Below are 21,961 nucleotides of genomic sequence, written 5' to 3' on the forward strand. Positions count from 1 at the left end.
GTCCGAGTCCCAAGGATCATACCATTTGAACCAAAACAAGCAAAATAACCCCAAAAGGAGATCTAATCAGCTACAAATCAAGGTTCAAGCTTTATACCAATAAAATGTCGTAAATGAAGCAAGGGTTATGGATCTACAAACTCCTTCTTGTGTTCTCAAGCTTCTCCTTCTTCCAATGGCTTCAAAACACACACTAAAACACTTGAAATAGCTCACAAATACTCACAATAGCATTAGGGTTTCGAGATTTAGGGTTTGGGACTTGGAGGCTGGAAATGAGTCCAACAGGGAAGGTTTAAGACGTTTAAATACGGTGCAAAACCCAGAAATTAGGGTTTCAAATCTGCCAGCCTACTCATCGAGTTGAGGCCTCCCAACTCGTCGAGTAGGTTACTTAAATTATGCGGCCCATATGATCTCTACTTGACGAGTTTGGGGCTTCCAACTCGTCGAGTTGCTCTTATAAATTGAATAATTAATAAATTAAATACATACCAGGAACCAAGCGTTACAGCAAGGTACGTTGCACGTATGCATATATGGCCTTGATGCCTCGGACGCTTGTACGCCCCACATACCTCCTCAATACGCCCCGCGTACGAGGCTAGAGTCAACTCGACTGTGTTGACTCGTTGACTTTGACTTTGACCAAGTTTGACCAAGGGGTATTTTGGGTATTTTGAAAGGTGTTTGAGAATTTGTCATTTGGATGAATAGGTGACGGTTAGAGCTGAGATTCGGAGTTGGGACCTCATCAGCTATTGTTCAGACTATGAGGTGAGTTTTCTCACTGTACTTACGGTTCGAAGGCATCAAGGTTGGCCCATTGGATTGATATCCTGCTATACATTGATATGTTGAGTATAGGATAGATATGTATGATTATATGCTAGTTGCTGGTATGCGTAGACCGGTAAATCTGTAGGACTACCTGTGATTTCTGATTGCATGATTATCTGTTTGTTGATTATATTTGTTATCTATTATATGTCGACATATTATATTGGGTTGAGACTTTACTGCTTTGTGCGTGAGTCAACAGACCGGGGGTATTCCAGTCCGATGACTGAGTGGACCCGAGGGTATTTCAGTCCGATGACTGAGTGGGCCCGTTGTATATTGGTATTCCAGTCTGATGACTGAGTGTACCTGTTGTATATTAGCATTCCAGTTATATGACTGATTGGGCCAGGAGGGGGGTAATCCAGCCCGATGGCTGTGGTCCTGTGGGTATTCCAGTCCGACAACTGATTGGACCCAACATGCTTGTCCGTTTATTATATGTGTTTTGTGTGGTGGTAATTTGCGAGAACTCACTAAGCTTTGGCTAACGGATTTAGTTTATTGTTTCAGGTACTTCTGATGACCGTGAGAAGGCGAAGGCGTGACCATACACATCCTCCTGTTTTATTGGTTTATGATTTTGGGATACTCTGATATTGATAAACACTTTGGAAACAGTGATTTTGTAAACATTTTATGGTTTTGAGTTGTTTTAAAAAGTTTAAAATTGTTGTGATTTTTTGGGATGTTACATATTTACTAGAAAATTGGTTCTTAAGTTATTACACAAATATTGGTTATCATGCTAAGTTAACCCATATATATATATATATATATATATATATATATATATATATATATATATATATATATATATATATATATGAAAACGAATTATAAATAATTAGGATATTTATAAATTGTAAATAATAGTTGATGTGTAAATGAGGATAAATTTTGAAAAATATTGACATCTTACATTGATGTAGAGCTAATCACAAAAACTAGCATGTCATTATTGAAAGAATAATGACATTGACAAGTGTGGATGATCTTGCACACCCTCAAATAAATTTCCAATCATAGTCCTCATGAGAGCATCCCCAATTAATAGTATTTAATAGGTTAAACTTAATCATAATGGATGTTTGTGTTTTTGTTTAATTGATATGAAGTTCCTCACCAAAATCTTCAATGGGAGAGATAAAACTTTTTTAAATTTAAAGTAAATATTATCTTGAACTTTTGTGAAGTTCATCTTGAACTTTTGTATTAGAATAATAAGAAAAATAAAATAATTATGTGTCAATCTATTAAAATATATAACATACAGTGTATTATAGATGCCTACAAGTTTTGAATATATATATATATATATATATATATATATATATATATATATATATATATATATATAAAAGTCCAAAATCACACCTAATGCTTTCTAGCGATGGCTCGTGAACCAAATATCACCTAAGCCTAAGGCTATACAAGCCACAAGACACACTCGTGGCATATAATACCGGTGCCACGACTGTGGTGGTTTGTGGAGAGTGGCACGAGATGTTCGGACAGTCAGACCAATTCCATCTCTTTCTCTCTCTTCTTCTCTCTTGCAACTCTCTTCCTCTTATTATCATCTCTTCTTCTTCGTTGGTGGTTTGTGGTTGTGTCGTTTGCTGATCTAGAAGCTAGCTCTCCGCACTCTTTGGCGGCGTGGGGGAGTATACCCTGCGGCCTAATAAACAAATTGACCAACATGCATTGATCGGTTCTTGGACAACTCTAAGGGCTTCCGGTCGGTCTTAAAAAGATAGAGAAGGAAAATACATCATCAATAATTATTTACTTGCATTCATTTATTTAAGATTTCAACACAATATTATTATACATTATAAACAATATGCTCATGGGGTTATTTGATTTAATTTCTAGTCTAGAATGATTTTTTGGGTGGTATTTTGGCAAAATCAAGGGTTTTCTTGCCTTGCAGCTTGTTGGTTACATAGTGTCTACTGTACTCTCCATGATTGTATCTTCTATACTTGCTATGGTTGTTCTCATCCACCATTTCTGGCATTGGACCTATCTCTATCTCATAACTTGGAGCGTAAAAAGTCACAATCGACAGTCGATCGTTCTCTTTGTGTGTCACTGCTCTATGTTCTGAGCTCTTGTATCTCCCATTCGTCAAAACCTGTTAACATCAAGATCAATCTATCTTCAGTTAATTCTGATCATGCCAAAGATTCTTGAAAGAATAGTTACTTTACCTCTATGGTGTCACCAATGTTAATCACAAGTGCATTTGTAACAGGTTGAATTGGAACCCACGTATTGTTTTTGAGTATTTGGAGGCCAACAGTGCTGCCCTTACCTTGTTGCAGCACTGTGAGAGCGCTTCCATCTGAGTGGGGGCTTAAACCCAATACAAGGTCGGGTCTAGGACATGCTGGGTAGTAGTTCATTCTCATCGCTTGCACACTCTCCCCAAACATATCTTCGAAAACATTGCCTCTAAGCCCAAGACTTAATGCTATAAATCTTAGAAGATCTTTACATAGCTTTCTGATCTCTCTCGAGTAAGTCTCTACAGTGTCACTGCAAAACATAAACTTCCTTTGTAAAAGTATTCAATGGTCGTAAAGTACCAAAGTTAAATGTGCTTTCTTGATATGGCAATGTTTCGAGTCCTAATTATTTTATATAGAAAACACTTTGAATTTTATGGTCAAAACATCAAATTGTAAATTTCTCTTGTGTTATTTACTATTTAGCACAAAAAAGGTTGTTGAGTGTTTATGTTTTTTTTGTGAAGTCAAAAAAATGGAGAAATTAGACCTTTAACCTAGAAGTCAAAGGTTCTCTCTCTTTTTTAGTGGAGAATTACCTAAACATTGGTGGGTTGGTTGGCCAAAGTTTTGGGTTTCTTATGGAGTGAGGCACTAGTCCAAGAGCGAACATATTGCACCAGTCTAACTTTTGATCCTCTGAGAACACAAAAGCTTGCCCATATCCCTGAACAGTTCCTGGTGCCATTGGATACTTTTGTTTCTCTTCCACGGGAAGCATAAAGAACTCCATGGCTACTTTCTCTATCTTCTTCAGCAGATCAAGATCAATCCCATGGTTTATCACCTGCATGTAGAGACACAACCAATATATATATGGTCACATAAGAATGACCCTGTTGCATTTAATTCAACTCCTTTACTCCGCATGCAAGTGTTACAATACAATAGTTCTCTTACAAGATGCTAATATGCTTTTTAAAAGCTTTACCTTTCGTTAATTACTTAAACAAAAAGTACCTTTTTAAGAGAGTAACTTTATACCTGAAAAAAACCCCACTCGTCACAGGAAGCTGAGAGCTTCATGATTTCAAAGTGAAAATCTTCTTTGTTTCCTTTCATGAGTTTTGAAAGATCAATGACTGGTATACTAGTCGACAAGGGTGATTGGGTTGTTGCTACCGCTGGCCTTTCAGCCACATCGCGAACAAACCTGTTCGGAATTTTGGTTTTTCGGGCCTTCTTCAATTCCTGAACATCGTCTATTAGGCCTACATTAATAGGGAAATCGAGTACAGGAGCCATGGTTATAAGAAGTTTATAGAGAGGTTACAAATGAACTCAGGTTTGCTAAGTAACCTCGGTTTGATGGCTTTTCCGTTTCTACAATGCAAGTATTTATAGAGAGGAAAGTCATGATTTTGTTACGCACTTTAAAGACTCTACAATGCATGTGGGATGACGTATTGGCCCATGCTTTGCACTTTAAAGATTTCATCAACACTTTATGTAATTTGGGTTCTCAATCACTGGTTCCAATTTTACCCCACCTAGTGTATAATGAAAAAAAAAAAAACAAAAAACAAAAAAAACATTTGACTCCATCTATGCGGACCAAATCTAGCGTGACGTTGTCATCATTATTTTATTCATTCCTAATACATTGGTGAATGGTGTTGAAAATAAATTTTGTTGATGATGATATTGAAGTGGAGAATTATATTATTCTTCTTTTTTTACAAAAATAAAGTAAACACCAATATATATATATATATATATATATATATATATATATATATATATATATATATATATATATATATATATTGTTGATGATGATATTAAAGTGGAGAATTATATTATTCTACTTTTTTTACAAAAATAAAGTAAACACCAATATATATATATATATATATATATATATATATATATATATATATATATATATATATATATATATATATATATATATATATATATATATATATATAGAGGTATCCGGTAGAATCCCAAAAATTGATATGAACCGCGAAGATTATTCTCCATCAATCATTTCGTCAAATGCACAAACGCCAAACTTATTTATTTGGTCGTGACGCGTTTGCACGCGGCGCACATGCATGGAACGCAATACGGACTCGAGGAATAATTATATGCGACGAACGTCCATAAAACGTTATTTAAATGTGTTTTCCTTTTCTTTTTCATTTATTTTGGTATTTTTTCGGTATTTTTTTTTTATTAAAAAAATTCAGAAAAAAATTAAATAGATATATGCTCGGTTTTAACGCTTTTTTATTTTTTTTACATTTTTTTAAAGTTATTAATTTTTTTTTTCATATTTTTACTACAAACTTGAAGATAGTAAGGTTTTTTATTTATTTTTGTTTTTATTTTATGATTTTTTAGTATTTTTTTTAAACTAAATATCGTTTTGAGTTTTTTAATGTTTAACAATTATAAAATTTTGAATAAGAAAAATATTAAGGATCATAATATTTTTCGTTCATACTTTTTTGGAATCATATTATTTTTGGGTCATAAAATTTTGAATTATGGTATTTTAAATCATAATGATATTATGCATCATATATTTTTGGATCATATTGATATGGATCATAATATATTGAATTAAATAAAGTTATTGTTCAATACAACACTTGGATCTTTATATATATATATATATATATATATATATATATATATATATATATATATATATATATATATATATATATATATATATATATATATATATATATTTAATCATTTAATTTTAAATCATATAAAATAAAATAATTAAGGATCATTAAATATTTTGATCAAAATATTTTTAGAACATAAACATATTTAATCATAAATATTTTGAATCATCTCTATTTGGATCATGTTATGTTCAATATTTTTTTTTAAAAACTTATTAATCTTTTAAATCAAGTTTGGTATCTAAAACATTTCATTTTTTAAAATTTTTTTACAAAGTCATTAGAATAGTGAGTAGAAGTATTCCTTAAATTTTTTAGTTTTGGAAAAAAAAATTCTGGATTTTTTATAAATATAAAAAAAATCAATTTTTAATGATTGTGCTTATTTTGTAGAGAATTAAATTTTAAAAACTTCTATTTTTAGAATCTTTTTTACCAAAGAGAAAAAAGCTATGACCAAAAAACTAAGCGGGTAAAAAAAACTCACCAGCCAATGAGGACTGGACACTTGTCATGCTGGGTGGGGGCACATGTCATCGCCTGGGGAGACACATGACCAAATTTTTTTTCTTTTTTCTTTTAATTTTTTTGCTTTTGTCAGTTGTACCTTCCAAACGATTAACCTTCCCTAGAAATTATTAAAATCTCGCAATTAATTACGAAAATATTATATCATCTCATGGGATTTTAACAATAAAAAAAATCAAATCCTGGCTATTTATTTTTTTAATCTTAAGGCCAAAATTTGTTATCACGGTTCCAAAAACACGTGATGAATATAATTTTTTATTGGGCGGTTTACATTTGGTGGACGTTTATTTTTAATATATTGACCGAAGAAATTGAATATATATATATATATATATAGAGAGAGAGAGATAGGTTCAAATGTTTCTAACAATTATTGTGTGCCTAAATGCACCAATGAGACTTCAAGAAATAACAAATAATTAAATAAATTATTTAAGAGTATTTTGGACATTTTGTACTTTTAATTAAGGAAATCATTTAATTGAAATCCTGCAATTAAGGAAATAAAGTAAATATATTTGACCTAGTCATGTGTGGTAGAACACGTTCATCATTAGCATCAACACCATCACCATAACCGCTGCCCACTTTCTCTCTTCGCATCCATTTCGTCGAAGCAATCAAGCCTTAATCGAGATTGACATGAAGCACGCGATTAAGATTTGTATCGACAATTATAATGAAGAGTGTATGAGTGGGACTCTGCCACACTCAAATACCACCATCACTCATTTATTCATCCACCGCCGACAAATCGGCAATTAAAGTCAAGATTATCTTTAAAGCTAATTTGCACAAGGACATGGCTTTGGAACTTTGTGCTCCACCTCCTCCAGGTACGTTTATTATAATAATTAATTTGACATTTGTATAAAAATCATATATCGTTGTAAAAAGATCACAGTTATTGTTTTTAACATGTTAATTAGTGATTATAAGTAATGTTTATTTATAATATTTAACAAAGAATTGATTTTTTTCGAAAAAAAGAAAAAAAGGAATATTTTGCAATTGTTATGTTTTTGAAAAGCAAAGCACACAGAACAATGTATCTATATGTTTTTATTCAAGCTTGGAAAAACACATTTGTTATTTGTTCAGCGCCTACCCACTGTTTGTTAAAAGTCCTAAGAGACAAGATTTTTGTTTTTCATGTTTTTCATAGGTTTCAAGATTTACCAAGGAATCACCTATCATGCCTTCTAGGTGTTTGATAATAAAACATGTCTTCCAAGTGTTTGATATAATGTCAAGAAGAGAAAGTTTTTGTATAAAATAGGCAAGTTTGATATGTTGGACTTATTGGGAAGATTCTGTCAGAATATGTTAAGGTAACATGTTTATACTTGTGTTGAAATATTGTGTTAGAAGTAAGTAGATAATATTTTGTTAGACTTCTTAAAGAATTGAAGTTTAAGCAACAAATAGAAATGAAATATTTTTTTAGAATTGATGTTAATATGTGTAGTTATGTTATTTTGGTGTTTTTATTTTATAAAAAAAAGATGTTGTAAATTCTATTAGAATATAAGTTAAAACTTGTGTGTATTCTGTCAGAATTTATTTATATAAATGCATTCTGTCAAAAAGTCTTTTAAGAATGTTTTATTAACAACAAGTATATTTGTTTAACTAGTAATGCATTCTAGCAGAATTACGAGTAATGCATGTTATTAGAATAACGATAGTATATTTTAGCAGAATAACCAGTAATGCATGTTTTTAGAATAAATTACAATTGTTTGATGTTTACTACATTTTATCAGAATTTATAGTTGTTATTCTTTTAGAATGCTTCGAATTCTTTAATAATTGAAAATTGATTATGTTTTTTTTTGTTGATTTAGATTTTGAAGAGACTGCCATTGATGTGGAAAAGGAGAAAAAACATGGAAAACTAGAGTGTATTCTTGCAAAATGTATTATTCTAAAATGTATAAAGTGTTTCTTAACAATAATATTCTTTTGGAATGGATTAGTGTTTTTGTTAGATTTTGATGTTTTTTTCTTTTTTAACGATTTTTTAGTTTTAATCTTTAAGAATAAATGTAATCCGTATTCTTTACAAAAATGTTATTCTTGATAATATGTTGTATAATTCTTTAAGCATGTTTAATATAAAAAGTATCTTGAATGAAACAATATTCTGCAAAAATAAAACCGCAAATATATTTACTACTTTATTGTTGACTTTTTGTCATTCTGACAGAATAAAAATCGGTTATTATTAAAAATATTATTAAAATTTAATTATAATTAATTTAAAAAATTCAAAATTTTAAAAAATAAGGGAATTAATGATCCCTTATAATCCGAAAATTTCCTTTTTTAAAATAGGTTAAATGACCAAAATACCCTTTTGCTGAAATTTGTGTGATTATATGATACATGCTACCTTATGGTAATATCATAGACCCTCAGATCATGATTGTTGATTCTATTCATCCAGTGGTCCAGATCTGTGCATTCCGGCACACAATAGTTAGTAAAAACAAAATAACCTAAGCCTATATATATATATATATATATATATATATATATATATATATATATATATATATATATATATATATATATATATATATATATATATATATTTGTTAGACATGTATTTTAATATGTTACTCGTTTTTGTGTTTGGTGTATATTTTTGGTTTGCTTTTTGAGTGATTTAAAAAATAATCGAAGGCCACTTATGTAATGTTTGGTTCTGAACGATTTAACGATTTCGAATATGTGAAAGAAATTTGAGTTTTAAAATATTTCATATACGAAGTAATTGAAATGTATCAAACGATTGTTAGGAAATATAATAAAATTCATATATATATATATATATATATATATATATATATATATATATATATATATATATATATATATATATATATATATATATATATAGAGAGAGAGAGAGAGAGATATCTAAGTTCAATTGAGAAAATAAAAAATGTTGAGAATGGGGGAATCATTCTCAGCCAATTATTTATTTTTGCCGCAAAAGCCTCCAACGTACCGATAGAAATGAAAAATGAATATTAATATGTTTTCCAACAAAACATGTTTCCTTAAAGTATGTTAATCATTACCTTAATATATACAAAAACATAGTTTTTTTTTCATTTTTTTAATTTTTAAGGAGCTATTTTCATCGAAAAATGATTTTTAAATACATCAAAATTCATAATTTTTTATTCTCTATAAATAGACATCCATATTGATATAGTTTTAAGATAAAATGAAATTTTTATTTTTTTATAGTTTCAGCTGTTGTTATTCATAAGTGAATAAAAACGCATCAGATTTTTACTAAGTACATTCGTTATTCACTTGTGAATAAAAATTATGATTAATTTTTTTTAGTGTTTAAATATCATTCATATATAAATATAACACATATAAACTATTTACAGTTTACATCAGCTTTCGTCACATGTTATAATCACATATGAATAAAATGTGTATTAGTCTCCCTCACAAGTTATATTCATAAATGAAAAACACATTTGTCATAATTTTGTTACGGTTCATTTGTTATTCATATATGAATAAATAGTTGAAAATTGTAAAACACGTCGTCTTTTATTAACATACTGCTTATTAATATTCGAATAAAAAATGAACTATAACAAAAATCTGATAAATTATTTATTTATATATGAATATAACATATAACGACAATTAATACACATTTTATTTATATATAAATATAACGTGTGACGAAAGATGATGTAAAAAAATATATTTTTGGTAAAAAAGTTTTATTATGTGTTATATTTATATATGAATGATACTTAAACTGTAAAAAAGTTAAGCATATGTTTTATTCATAAATGAATAACGAATGTACTGAAAAATCTGATTGATTTTTACTCAATTATAAATAACGAGAGCTGAAACTCTAAAAAAAATAATTTTTTTATTTTATCTTAAACTATATCAATATGGATGTCTATTTATAGACAATAAAAAATTATGAATTTTGATATATTTAAAATAATTTTTTGATAAAAATAGCTTTTTAAAAATAAAAAAAAAAAACAAAAAAAAATATGTTTTTGTGTATATTAAGGTAATGATTATCATAGTTTAAAGAAACATGTTTAGTTGGAAAACACATGTGTATCCGTTATCCATCTCCGTCGGTACGCCTAACTGTTTTGCGGCAAAACAAATGTGTGGCTGAGATTGATTCTCTCATTCTCAACCTTTTTTTTTCTCAATTGAACCCTCATATATATATATATATATATATATATATATATATATATATATATATATATATATATATATATATATATATATATATATATATATGTGTGTGTGTGTGTGTGTGTGTGTGTGTGTGTGTGCGCGCGCGCTTAGGTTATTATGTTTTTACTAACTATTGTGTGCTAGAATGCATAGATCTAGACCATCGGATGAAGTAGATTCAAATGTCATGATCTGGGAGTTTATGATATTACAATAGGGTAACATGTACCATATAATCACATAAATTTCAGCATAAGGGTATTTTTGTCAAACGACATATATTAAAAAAGGAAATTTTCGGATTTTAAGGGATAATTAGATCTCTTATTTTTAAAAATCTGATTTTTTTCTTAAATTAATTCTAATAGAGTTTTTAATAATAACCGATTTTATTCTTTCAGAATGACAAAGTCAACCATAAACTAGTAAATATATTTTTTATTCTTGCAGAATATGGTTACATTCAAGATATATATATATATATATATATATATATATATATATATATATATATATATATATATATATATATATATTTTAAATTAACATTCTTAAAAACTTATAAAACATATTACCAATAATAACATTTTCTAAAGATTACGGATTTTATTCTTTAAGAATCACTAATTATATTAATTCGTAAATAATACGACTATAAACAATTTTACATTCATTCTGAAAAAAAAAATCTAACGTATAATGGTTTAAGAATTACATTTAATCTTAAAGATTAAAACTAAACATGGCTACAAAAAAAACATCAAAATCTAATAAAAACACTAATTGATTCTGCAAGAATATTACTATTAAGAAACATATTATACACTAGTTGTAAGACTCATATATTACATGAGTTAATTTAAAAAAAAAGTTAAATATAAATGTCAAAATATTTGAGAGCTTTGAATTTATAAGAAAATAAGAAAAATAATGAATTATTATAATGGAAATGTTTTTTATCTTTTAAATTTAAACAAATAATTTAAATAATTAAACAAAAAAAAACTAAAGTGCTTTAATTTTGAGAATTTTGAAATTAAAAAGTAAGTTGATTAATGGAATTGATATTCATTTATTACTATATTTATTGCAATTATTACATTAAAATATTATGTGGAAATTAATAAAATAGGAAAACTCTTAAAATGACATGTGGAAAAAAAATTAATTCAAAATAACCACAAAATGACATTTGACAAATTGAATGAGAGTGTGACAAGTGGCAAAAAAATCTTCATTTATTAGAGTAGATTGTTGCAGAATACATTTCGGTAGAATACACTCATGTTCTCCATATTTTCTTCTTTTTCCACTTCAAAACCTAAATCTACAAATAAAAAACATAATCAAGTTTCAAATATTAAAAAATTATGTGCATTCTAACAGAATAAAAACTATGAATTCTGACCGAATGTAGTAAAAACTATAAAATCTAACAAATTATAATAGAGAATAAAAACTAGATATTCTAACAGAATGTTGTAGACATTAAAGAATTATAATTTATTCCAACAGAATGTAATCGTAAAACTGCAATGAGAATAATCGCCATAAAGTCGAATAACATTAACACTATAAAGTCGAATAACATTAGCACTATAAAAGAACATGTAAGGCATGTTTCATTATCATCCAAAATAATTCAACATATCAAAATTACCTCAGATTCTGACAGAATCTTCCCAAATAGTTCAACATATCAAAATTACCTCATTTACACAAAAACCTTCTCTTTTTGACATTATATCAAACACTTGGAAGACATGTCTTATTATCATCTACTTAAAGCATATAACCATTTAATTCTGACGCTATACATAATACATTTTAAATTTTAGCAGAATGCATACAACATTTTAATTTGGAGTATGATAAAGAGGATAAAATCGTTCAAGTGAAATAGTAAATCAAGAAATCATTTCAAAAATATCATTACATGCAAAGTATGGATTGAAGTAATATCAATTTGGCTTACTTGATTAATTAAAATATTTAAAATCATGTGGAATAGCACTTACTTTAAATGAAGAACCAACCCATCAAACACATACCACACACGATTATTAAAAAATAATATAACTTCAATAATATACATATTCTTACATTTGCATATGATATTCAATGAGATATAAAAACCACGAAACAGAAAACGCAAAAAAAAAATATACACATAATTGTTTCTTTTTTCACAAAGAAGAAAAAAATCAATTATTGATAAATTTCATATGATATGATATGAACGGCAGATGTATCATAAAATTCATGTGAAATCATGGTTTTGAATGGATTAAAAACATAAAAGGGGAATGGATGTTCACCAACAGAAATAATTGATGAGCATTTTTTTTACTTGAGTCAATAATGGGATGGCCAGTGGGAGTGAAGAGTTTTGGGCTTCTCATGGTCGACAATTTGGCTAGGGTTATTAAGATGCAAATGTAGGCTTAGATAAAGAGACGGAGAATAGATAATAAGGGCAGAAAATAGATGTCTTTGTTTATAAAAGAGAGATTAGGTATTTATTTTGTTTCCTTAATTGCAGAGATTTTATTAAATGACCCCACTAATTGTAAGGTGCAAAAAACCAGAAATACCATTTTTGAAGTAATTATTTATTTAATTATTTGTTAATTTCTGATTAGTGCATATTGGATTACAATAGTTGCTAGAAACATTTGAACCTAGCTCTCTCTCTCTCTCTCTCTCTCTCTCTCTCTCTATATATATATATATATATATATATATATATATATATATATATAAAAAGTCAATATAAGGTTGTTATATATCTAAGCTTAGATGGGGAACCAATGAAAACAGCGTATGTAACACCGTAAATTTTCAAACAATTTTTCACATTTTTAAAAACATACTTTCATTCATAGATATTATAAAAATCTCATTGTATCACATATCAATCCATATAAACACATCCCAAGATCATAATGTATAAAAACTCCTCATGTGTGTACTGATCATGCCAGCACCTTCCCGCGATCCTCACTGGTACCTAAAACACATAACACAACACCGTAAGCATAAATGCTTAGTGAGTTCCCCAAAATACCACATATAACACATATTAGCCACTCGAGGCTGTAACTCTGTGGACCCTCCGGTCCTAACTCTATGGACCCTCTGGTCCTAACTCTGTGAACCTTCCGGTTCTAACTCTGTAACTCTGGAACATACACGGCATGAATCACATAGAAATAATGCAGTGTATCACAATCACATAAATAGCATACAAGATACTCTGTCACACAACTCTAATTACCACTCTAGGTAAAGTATAGTGAGAAGACTCACCTCGGGTAACTCGGTAAACCTCGAACTCTGAAATACTGCACTAGCCTTCGCCTAATCACATAAATAATTACTCTAATTAATACAACTTCTAAAGGCTAGGCCAACCCCTCTCTATAAGTTCTCTAAGAAGGGTAAAAGACCATTTTACCCCTCTAATGGCTCATAAGTCCAAACACTGACTAAACCCTAAAAGTCAACAAAAGTCAACGGTCAACATTGACCGGACTCGCCGAGTGCAGTAGAGTGACTCGGCGAGTACATGCATGTCCTCTTCGCCCCTGGTCCTCACTTGACTCGCTGATTCAACCCTATACTCCACGGGTCGTCACAGGTCGCGAGTCGCGGGGCAACCCGACTCGACTCATCGAGTCCCTTATGGGCTCGGCGAGTTCCTCCCATGAAAACTCTCAAAAGATCTCTTGAGGTCAGATCTGCTTCACCAACCAGTAGATCCAACCTTCTAACACTCAAAAGTCACGTAAAGGTTCAAACTTTACGTTCATGCAATGCTTATAAGACCAAAAATGAAGAAATAACCATTTAAATGGGGTTTTACTCTCAAGGCTCACATGAAAGCTCATAAAGCTGGAAGCTTGGGACCTTTTGGACCTCTCAAGGTCCAGATCTATCATCTATACCCAAAGGGACCTCATATGCTGCACAATCTAAATCAAAATTGTGCAAAGGAAACCCTAGATTCAAGGAATCTATCAAATACACGAAATGGGAAGGAACTTGTACCTCAAAAGGTGAATCTCAGTGTGAACAACACAGATCCAAGCTCCACAATCAGCCTAGCTTGTTCTACCTCCTTCCTTCTTGCTAAAACACACAAGAAATGGTGAGTTAGCCTTCCTCTTGCACCACAAACGATCTCTCTGCTCTCTAGGGTTTCTCAGGGGTGAAGTGGCCGCAAATGGAGGCCATAAAGGTCTTTAAATAGGGCTCAGGCCCTGAGATTTAGGGTTTCAGTTTACAGCGCGGACTCGCCGAGTCCACGCATCGACTCGTCGAGTCCCTCATTAAATCAGACAAGAATTCGCGATCCTACTCGGCGAGTCTGAGCGCCTACTCGCCGAGTCCCTCCCTAAAACTCAAGGTAAATACTTAAAATAAGATACCTGGGAATCCGGATGTTACAGCGTAGTTTTGATATAAAATCCTAAAAAAATAGTATTGTGATTTCCTTAATTTTAATATCAAAGGATTTTCTCGACGTATGACTTCAAAATCGCTAATCAATTTTCCTCATTTTAATCTTTGATTATACTGTTCTTCTCCCGTCCTTCAAAATTTCTTGCCGATAATTCTTCTGGAAATTCGTTGTTTTTGATCATTGTCTTCTTCTTTTCCTTATAAATTAGAAACTAAGTCTATTGTTTCCACAATTCAATTGCAAAAAATTGATTGTAACAGGGTACGTGTTAACATGCTATTTCAAAGAAGACATGTACTATAAATTGAATTTAATATACACTAACCAATTTACCTTTACCGCATGTTATAGGATTTCATTCGTGTGTGAATACGATTTCCGTTTTTTGATGAATCAATTGCTAAACTTATTTATTGTTGTTGGATTTTGCTTTGTAAGGATACGTGGATAATAATAAAAAAAATCGAACGACACGAGATGGATGATGAAATCCGCTGATTATGATCTTGAGAAGCAAAGAATAATGATGATCAGATTTTGTCAAATAAAAAAACGAATATCACAAGGAGATGAAGTCCAAATTTTATGATTTTTTAGAACAAAAGAAAAAGAAATGGCATAGTATTGATAGGTTCCACACCTAAGCTTAAGTATATAACAGTCTCATATTTACTATCTCATATATATATATATATATATATATATATATATATATATATATATATATATATATATATATATATATATACACTAGGTGTGAGACCCATGTATTACATGGGTTTATTTAAAAATAATAATAATAAATTCAAAATATTTAAGAAGTTTGAATTTATAAGAAAAATATTGAATTATAAAAGTTAAAGTGTTTTTTTCTTTTTTAAATTTAAACAAATAATTTAGATAATAAATAAAGGAAATTAATAAAACTTTAATTTATTAATTTTGAAATTAGAAGGAAAGTATATTAATGAAATTGATATGCATTTATTTTTAGATTTAAATTTAAATAATATGTGGAATTTAATAAAATAGAAAAACCATAAAATGACATGTGGAATAAAAATTAATTTAAAATAACCATAAAATTACATGTGGCAAAATGAATAAGAATGTGACATGTGGCAAAAAGATCTTTATTTGTTAGAGTATATATATATATATATATATATATATATATATATATATATATATACTGATCGTATTAGGTCCATTGCATGACCCACACAACATAACTTAACTTCCTGGAAGCATTGCATGACCATACTCTCTAGCAGTAGAACCAGACAATACATCGTGATTGCCTGACGCTCTAGCCAAGCGGCATTGCCTAACCTCTGGCTAGTTGGGCCTGAATTGGGTTGGCCCAAAGTCTGACTTAATTCCTCTTAATGTAATTGCTCCATATAACTAGAATATATCCTCATTAATTATGAGGGACTTCCCTCAGACATCTCCCACATTGGGTTGGGAGATTAGCCCGCATTACCTACACACATGCCTCGCCAAGATAGTTCTCTCCCATCTGGGGAAACATCTACTCATACACACCGATTTAACTTGATCGTCCGAACCTGCTCCCGGGACACATGCGTTGGGGTGGTTCTAACGGTTTTGTTACCTGATTGCAGCTAGGAATGTAGTCAGCAATATGCTAATGGCAATCATCTCATATCCAAGATCCATATCCGACACCAAGACCTGATTAACAATATTTGAGTTCGCACTATATATATATATATATATATATATATATATATATATATATATATATATATATATATAAGTTTGTTATTTAATAATAAATAACAAATAGTTATAATCTTAATAGAATAAAATAAAATACCATTGAATTAAAAAGAGTTATATATGAAAAAACTTAAAAAGATAATTGATCATTCAATATTTATTAATAGATTTAAAAAAAATACCACTCCAATGTTATTGACTATTGAGTGGTGACAAATTCTAACTATAAAGAAAAAAATGCATCTAAGAAAATAGTTTTTGTAAGGATGTTACATACATTCGTCCACTCATTGAAATAATACTAAACAATTGAGGTTGCTTATTCATGAATAAGGCCATGTTTGATAGTTGTTGACTGAGAAAGTTTTGACTGGGAAAGATCTGTTTGGGTAAAAAATCCCGACTGAATAAGAAACCATAGTGTTTGATTTTACATCTGACTGAATGTGTTGACTGATGAAAAATGATCATTTTACCTTGCTGCACTATATAGTGATGAATGAAGTTGTTGAATAATTATAAAAACATACAGATTGTCATACAAAATGTAAATTACACGCAAATCATTTAAAAATTCAAATAAAAATTGTCATATAAAATGTAAATTAAACATAAATAATTTAATATCCAAATAAAAACATAATGAAATTTAAAATAACATAACAATTTAATGTAAAGTAGGTGAAAGTAGTTGATTTGCAATGTGATCATGCAAAACACGCATATATTGAACGACTTCTGGACCCCATTATATGCCTTGTATGTTTTTTCTATCAATTCCTCCATCTTGGATGTTCGGAGTAACCATAGTGTTCTCCTTAAAATCTGTAAACAAGTCATCTTGTATATTGATTGTATTTCCTTATAAATTTATGGACCACGACACAAGCAATGACTATGTCACTTTGCACTGTAAAGGATAAGGAGTCATTTGTTTTAAGATTGAAAATCTCGCCTTTAATACACCATAAACACGTTCAATAACGTTTCTAAGTTGTGCATGAGCATGATTGAACCTTTCTTATCTAGTTAAATGTATGCTTCTTCAAAAATCGGCTAACCAATACCTCGTATTGCGGTACGGAGCCATAAACTCGCGAGTGTTTGTATATGCGGCGTCATAAAGGTAATATGTATCTGCAAATGAGTGTGACATATATTATATAAAAAAGATAGATAATAAAAGTTATATAAAGATTACAAACCTGATGGAGGAAATGGAAATCCAGAAGTTGGATTAAATGCAACTTCTTTCAAAACTCTCGAATCATGTGTTATATCCTTCCATTCAGCGCAAACAAATGTGAATATCATATCAAAATCACAAATTTCTATTACATTTTGAAAACAGTCACCTTATCCTCTGTCCCTCTAACGAGTTTGTTGATCAACGGGCACAACCGCATGTACAAGAGTTCCATCTAATGCACCTATTTCTACGAAAAGAATCTCTTTTAACCGTCTATGACGTTTCGAGTTATGACTTGTTGGATTAGGACTTGTTGGTACTATAATTTCTTTTTCAAAACACATCATTGCAGTTAGGACCTCGTGAAAACATTGATGAATCATTTGTGTGGAGTGTTGAAATCTTTCCTTAACTGCGCGAAAACGTTCATTATGTCCTATAACATGTAAGAACATAACCATCTTCTCTTCAATGCTTATTGTTTTACTAGCTTGCAACCAATTTTTTTTTGAGTAAAATGGTTGCATAATAATACAAATGCCTCTTGTGTAAGACACATCATATCGTAACATTGTGTAGGGTCTCTGTGCATCAGACCTTGCGTATACGCATACCCTCTTGAATCATTATCTCTTATTCTATGAATTCTGTTTAGCCTTCGCTGGTTTGACCTCAACCAATAAAACACAAGTAAAAGAAAAGCTACAACTTCACCATCAGAAACCATACTTGACCTGATACAAATAATTACAAATAACATGTTAAAGTAAAAAAAAAATCATGCACCAAAAAACTAGTAAATAACAAAAGTAATCTTCAATATCCAATAACATAACATCCAAAGTAACAAAAGTCATCCAACAAAAAAACTAGTAAAAATCATCCAAAGTAACATCCTAAAAGTCATCAAACATAGCATCCAAAAGTCATGCAACAAAAAACTAGTAAAAATCATCAAAGGTAACCAAACTTCCTACCCGCACCCATCACCCACGACTCACAACTAGTAGGCGAAAGTCATAACCAAACTTTCCGAACATCGGCACTTTCACCAAATAGCAAAAGAGCGGTCTTGTTTCTTTCATCTTTTTCTTCCCATTCCATTTTCTTCAATTTATCCATTCATGCATTAACATCCCTATTCATTTCACTTTTTTCAATTCTTTCATTTTTTTTCCACCAACGACCTTGCAAGCATGACAATATCGTCCTTAACTTCTAGTGCCCTTACATCTCTTTTTTTTCACCAACTTCATTATTTTTTAAATGCCCTCAAGATTCTTCACTTGCACCTATGTATTCTGTTACGGTTTCCATTGGAACATCATCATCAAAATCATGGGCACTAAACTCTTCAACATGAAGAGGGAGTGTAGAAGATGGTCCCCGAATTTGAAAGTCGGTCGAGGTCAACCCTTCAAATAGTTGGGTGCAAAGATCAGGGAACAACATGGACTTAGATTTCAATGATAAAACGAACTTGTTCAACTAGATACAATTTTTATAAATATTAGCATTTGCTATAAAAATAATCATACTAGTATTTGTTATAAAAATATTACATTTCCCTCTTCCTTCCATTGTTCATCGCTCAAATTAAATTTATTTTTTATAAGATAATATATATTGACAGTTTTGTTTTTCAGTTTCACCTAAACAACATACTTTGATTTGTAGTAGTCAAAGTGGTTTCTCATTTGCTTCTGATCAACCTCTTTATCGTGTTCATATATCAATTTATCGCGTATTGTCTTCCATTCACTTGCTTTAAGCCCAAAACCCTCACGACCGTTAGTGGTTAGTTCGTGGATACAGGCATCAAGAAAGGTTTTGTCCTCACTCTCGTTCCAAACCAACATCCTAAAACATAAATATTTAAACTAATTTATCATAACTTTTATCAAAATCAAGAACAATTTTAAACATAAAATAATTTTCTACCAATGAAATCAAAATCATCCTAAATAATAATAGCACAATTAAGGTCAACAATACCAACATATACCCGAACAATTTCATAACATTTGGATTTTGATTTTTGTAACGCCCCGTTCCTGGTATGCATTTAAACTATTAAAATTTTCATTTTGTAAGAGCTACTCGACGAGTTGGTAGACCTAACTCGTCGAGTAGATGCCGGATTGGACGCGTGGTTTAAGTGGTCTACTCGACGAGTCGAAGCCTTGACTCGACGAGTAGGTCCATCAGGAGGAAACCCTAATCTTTATGGTTTGCACCCTATTTAAACATCAAATCTAGCCTCCACCCCAGCCTCTATCACCTCCAAACCCTAATCTGCCTTGAATGATTTTGAGCTAGTTCTTGCCATTTTGAGTGTTATTGTGCCTTTTGAAGCTTGTGGAAGAAGAAGAAGATAGAAGGCTCAAAGGGGAAGAAGTAGATCCATGAGCTACACTCCATTTACTGCATTTTTAGGTAATCAAGTCCCTAACTTGATCCTTCTTCTCTTAGATCTATTTGTTTCCATTTTATGAAGGATTTGGTTCAAGAACCTTAGCCCTTGGGATTGGGACGTCCCAAGTGATGTACATCTTAGATCTAGGGTCTAGGAAAGGTTCCATGGCATAAAGGTGCAAACTTTATGACCATGGAGACCCCATGCAAGTTTATATGCAAGAACATGGCCTTTTAGACCTAAAAGACCATGTATGGGAGGAAAGCTCGGGACTTTACATGTCCCACAGATGATAAGAGCCTAGATCTAGTATATTGTACTTTGGTTTATGGTATTATGGCTTGTGGACCAAGTTTTATGTCTTAAAGAAGTTAGGGTTTGGGTTAAACCCATTAGGAAGGACTAAGGACGGGTAAAGTTGGAAACTTTACCCTTAAGAGTGCATTTCCAGTATGTAGATGAAGTTTGGAACACAGATCTGAATGGTAGGAGCTTAATCCATTGAGATGGCTCAAACAGACAGGGGAACTCGCCGAGTCCGGGGAAGGACTCGACGAGTTGAAGCGGGTTGTCCCGATTATTACAACAACAAGAACTCGGCGAGTCTGTTAAGGGACTCGACGAGTTGACGACCACGAGTTTAAGCATTTAGGGACTCGTCGGGTTGGGAGATAACTCGACGAGTTGGGTTGATTGGGGGTTGACCTTGACTTTGACCAGGGGTAAAATGGTCATTTTACCCTAAGAGAGGATTAGCAGATTCTGATTAAGTGTTATTATGGAATTGATAGTCGGAGAGTCGCCGGAGCAGCGGACAAGGATTCCTCACTCGAGTTTTCAGCAGTCAGTCTTACGAGGTGAGTTTCCTTCAGTAGGAACGGGTCTACGGCACCAAGGCCAGCCCGTATATGTGATACGTTAGTAGCTGAGTGTGGGCGGGGCCCGAATCTCATAGTAGCCTAGAGTGGGTGGGGCCCCATTCTCATAGTATTATTTGAGTATAGATATGTGATTGTTTGGTAGATATACTTGTTATCTGTGTGATACTTGTATGCATGTTAGACAGCGGAGTGTGGGCGGGGCCCGAATCTCCTAGACAGCAGAGTGTGGGCGTGGCCCGAATCTCCTAGACAGCGGAGTGTGGACGGGGCCTGAATCTCCTAGACAACGGAGTGTGGGTGGGGCCCGAATCTCCTAGACAGCGGGGTGTGGGCGGGGCCCGAATCTCCTAGCTAGCGGAGTGTGGGCGGGGACCGAATCTCCATGAGAGCGGGCGAGGCCCGTATCTCCTAGTTGCATGTTATGTGTGTATGGTATGTGGTAGTTTGGGGAGACTCACTAAGCTTCGTGCTTACAGTTTTCAGTTTTGGTTTTAGGTACTTCCACTAGCAAGGGGAAGGGCTCGGGATGATCGCATGGCACACACCACAGTTTCTGCCTAGGATTGTTTAGACTCTGATATTTTCTCATATGATTTGATACAGTTATGACACGATGTTTGAGATACATGATTATTGATTTTCCTCTTTATGGTGATGGATGATTTATGGTTTTACTAATGGTTTTTTAAAAAAAAGTTAT

General features: G+C 31.4%; 1 protein-coding gene and 1 long non-coding RNA gene across 2 annotated transcripts; one reads left to right on the plus strand and one right to left on the minus strand.

The window, feature by feature from the left end:
- Nucleotides 1-2,610: 2,610 nt before the first annotated feature.
- LBO1 (2-oxoglutarate (2OG) and Fe(II)-dependent oxygenase superfamily protein) lies at nucleotides 2,611-4,464 on the minus strand. Its single transcript, XM_079056663.1, has 4 exons — nucleotides 4,119-4,464; nucleotides 3,674-3,921; nucleotides 3,057-3,384; nucleotides 2,611-2,980 (listed from the first exon to the last, which is right to left on the minus strand). The coding sequence occupies exons 1-4, from the start codon at nucleotides 4,377-4,379 to the stop codon at nucleotides 2,720-2,722; spliced, it is 1,098 nt and encodes a 365-aa protein (XP_078912789.1). The 5' UTR covers nucleotides 4,380-4,464; the 3' UTR covers nucleotides 2,611-2,719.
- A 2,599-nt stretch (nucleotides 4,465-7,063) lies between these two features.
- LOC145119201 (uncharacterized) lies at nucleotides 7,064-8,199 on the plus strand. The gene is made up of 3 exons (XR_013713733.1): nucleotides 7,064-7,146; nucleotides 7,476-7,641; nucleotides 8,158-8,199. It is a non-coding gene; the product is annotated as an uncharacterized LOC145119201 (long non-coding RNA).
- Nucleotides 8,200-21,961: the final 13,762 nt, after the last annotated feature.

Source organism: Lactuca virosa, chromosome 6 (assembly GCF_052849685.1).
Source record: "Lactuca virosa cultivar CGN04683 chromosome 6, Lactuca_virosa_CGN04683_v6, whole genome shotgun sequence".
Taxonomy (NCBI): Eukaryota; Viridiplantae; Streptophyta; class Magnoliopsida; order Asterales; family Asteraceae; genus Lactuca; species Lactuca virosa.

Bases quoted from the DNA above. Each gene is read 5' to 3' on its own strand.
- LBO1 (XM_079056663.1), bottom strand. From the start codon at position 4,379: ATGGCTCCTGTACTCGATTTCCCTATTAATGTAGGCCTAATAGACGAT. The intron at 3,922-4,118 runs GTATAAAGTTAC...CTCTACATGCAG, and splicing joins ACGAGTGGGGTTTTTTTCAG to GTGATAAACCATGGGATTGA. The intron at 3,385-3,673 runs GTAATTCTCCAC...TATGTTTTGCAG, and splicing joins ACCAACCCACCAATGTTTAG to TGACACTGTAGAGACTTACT.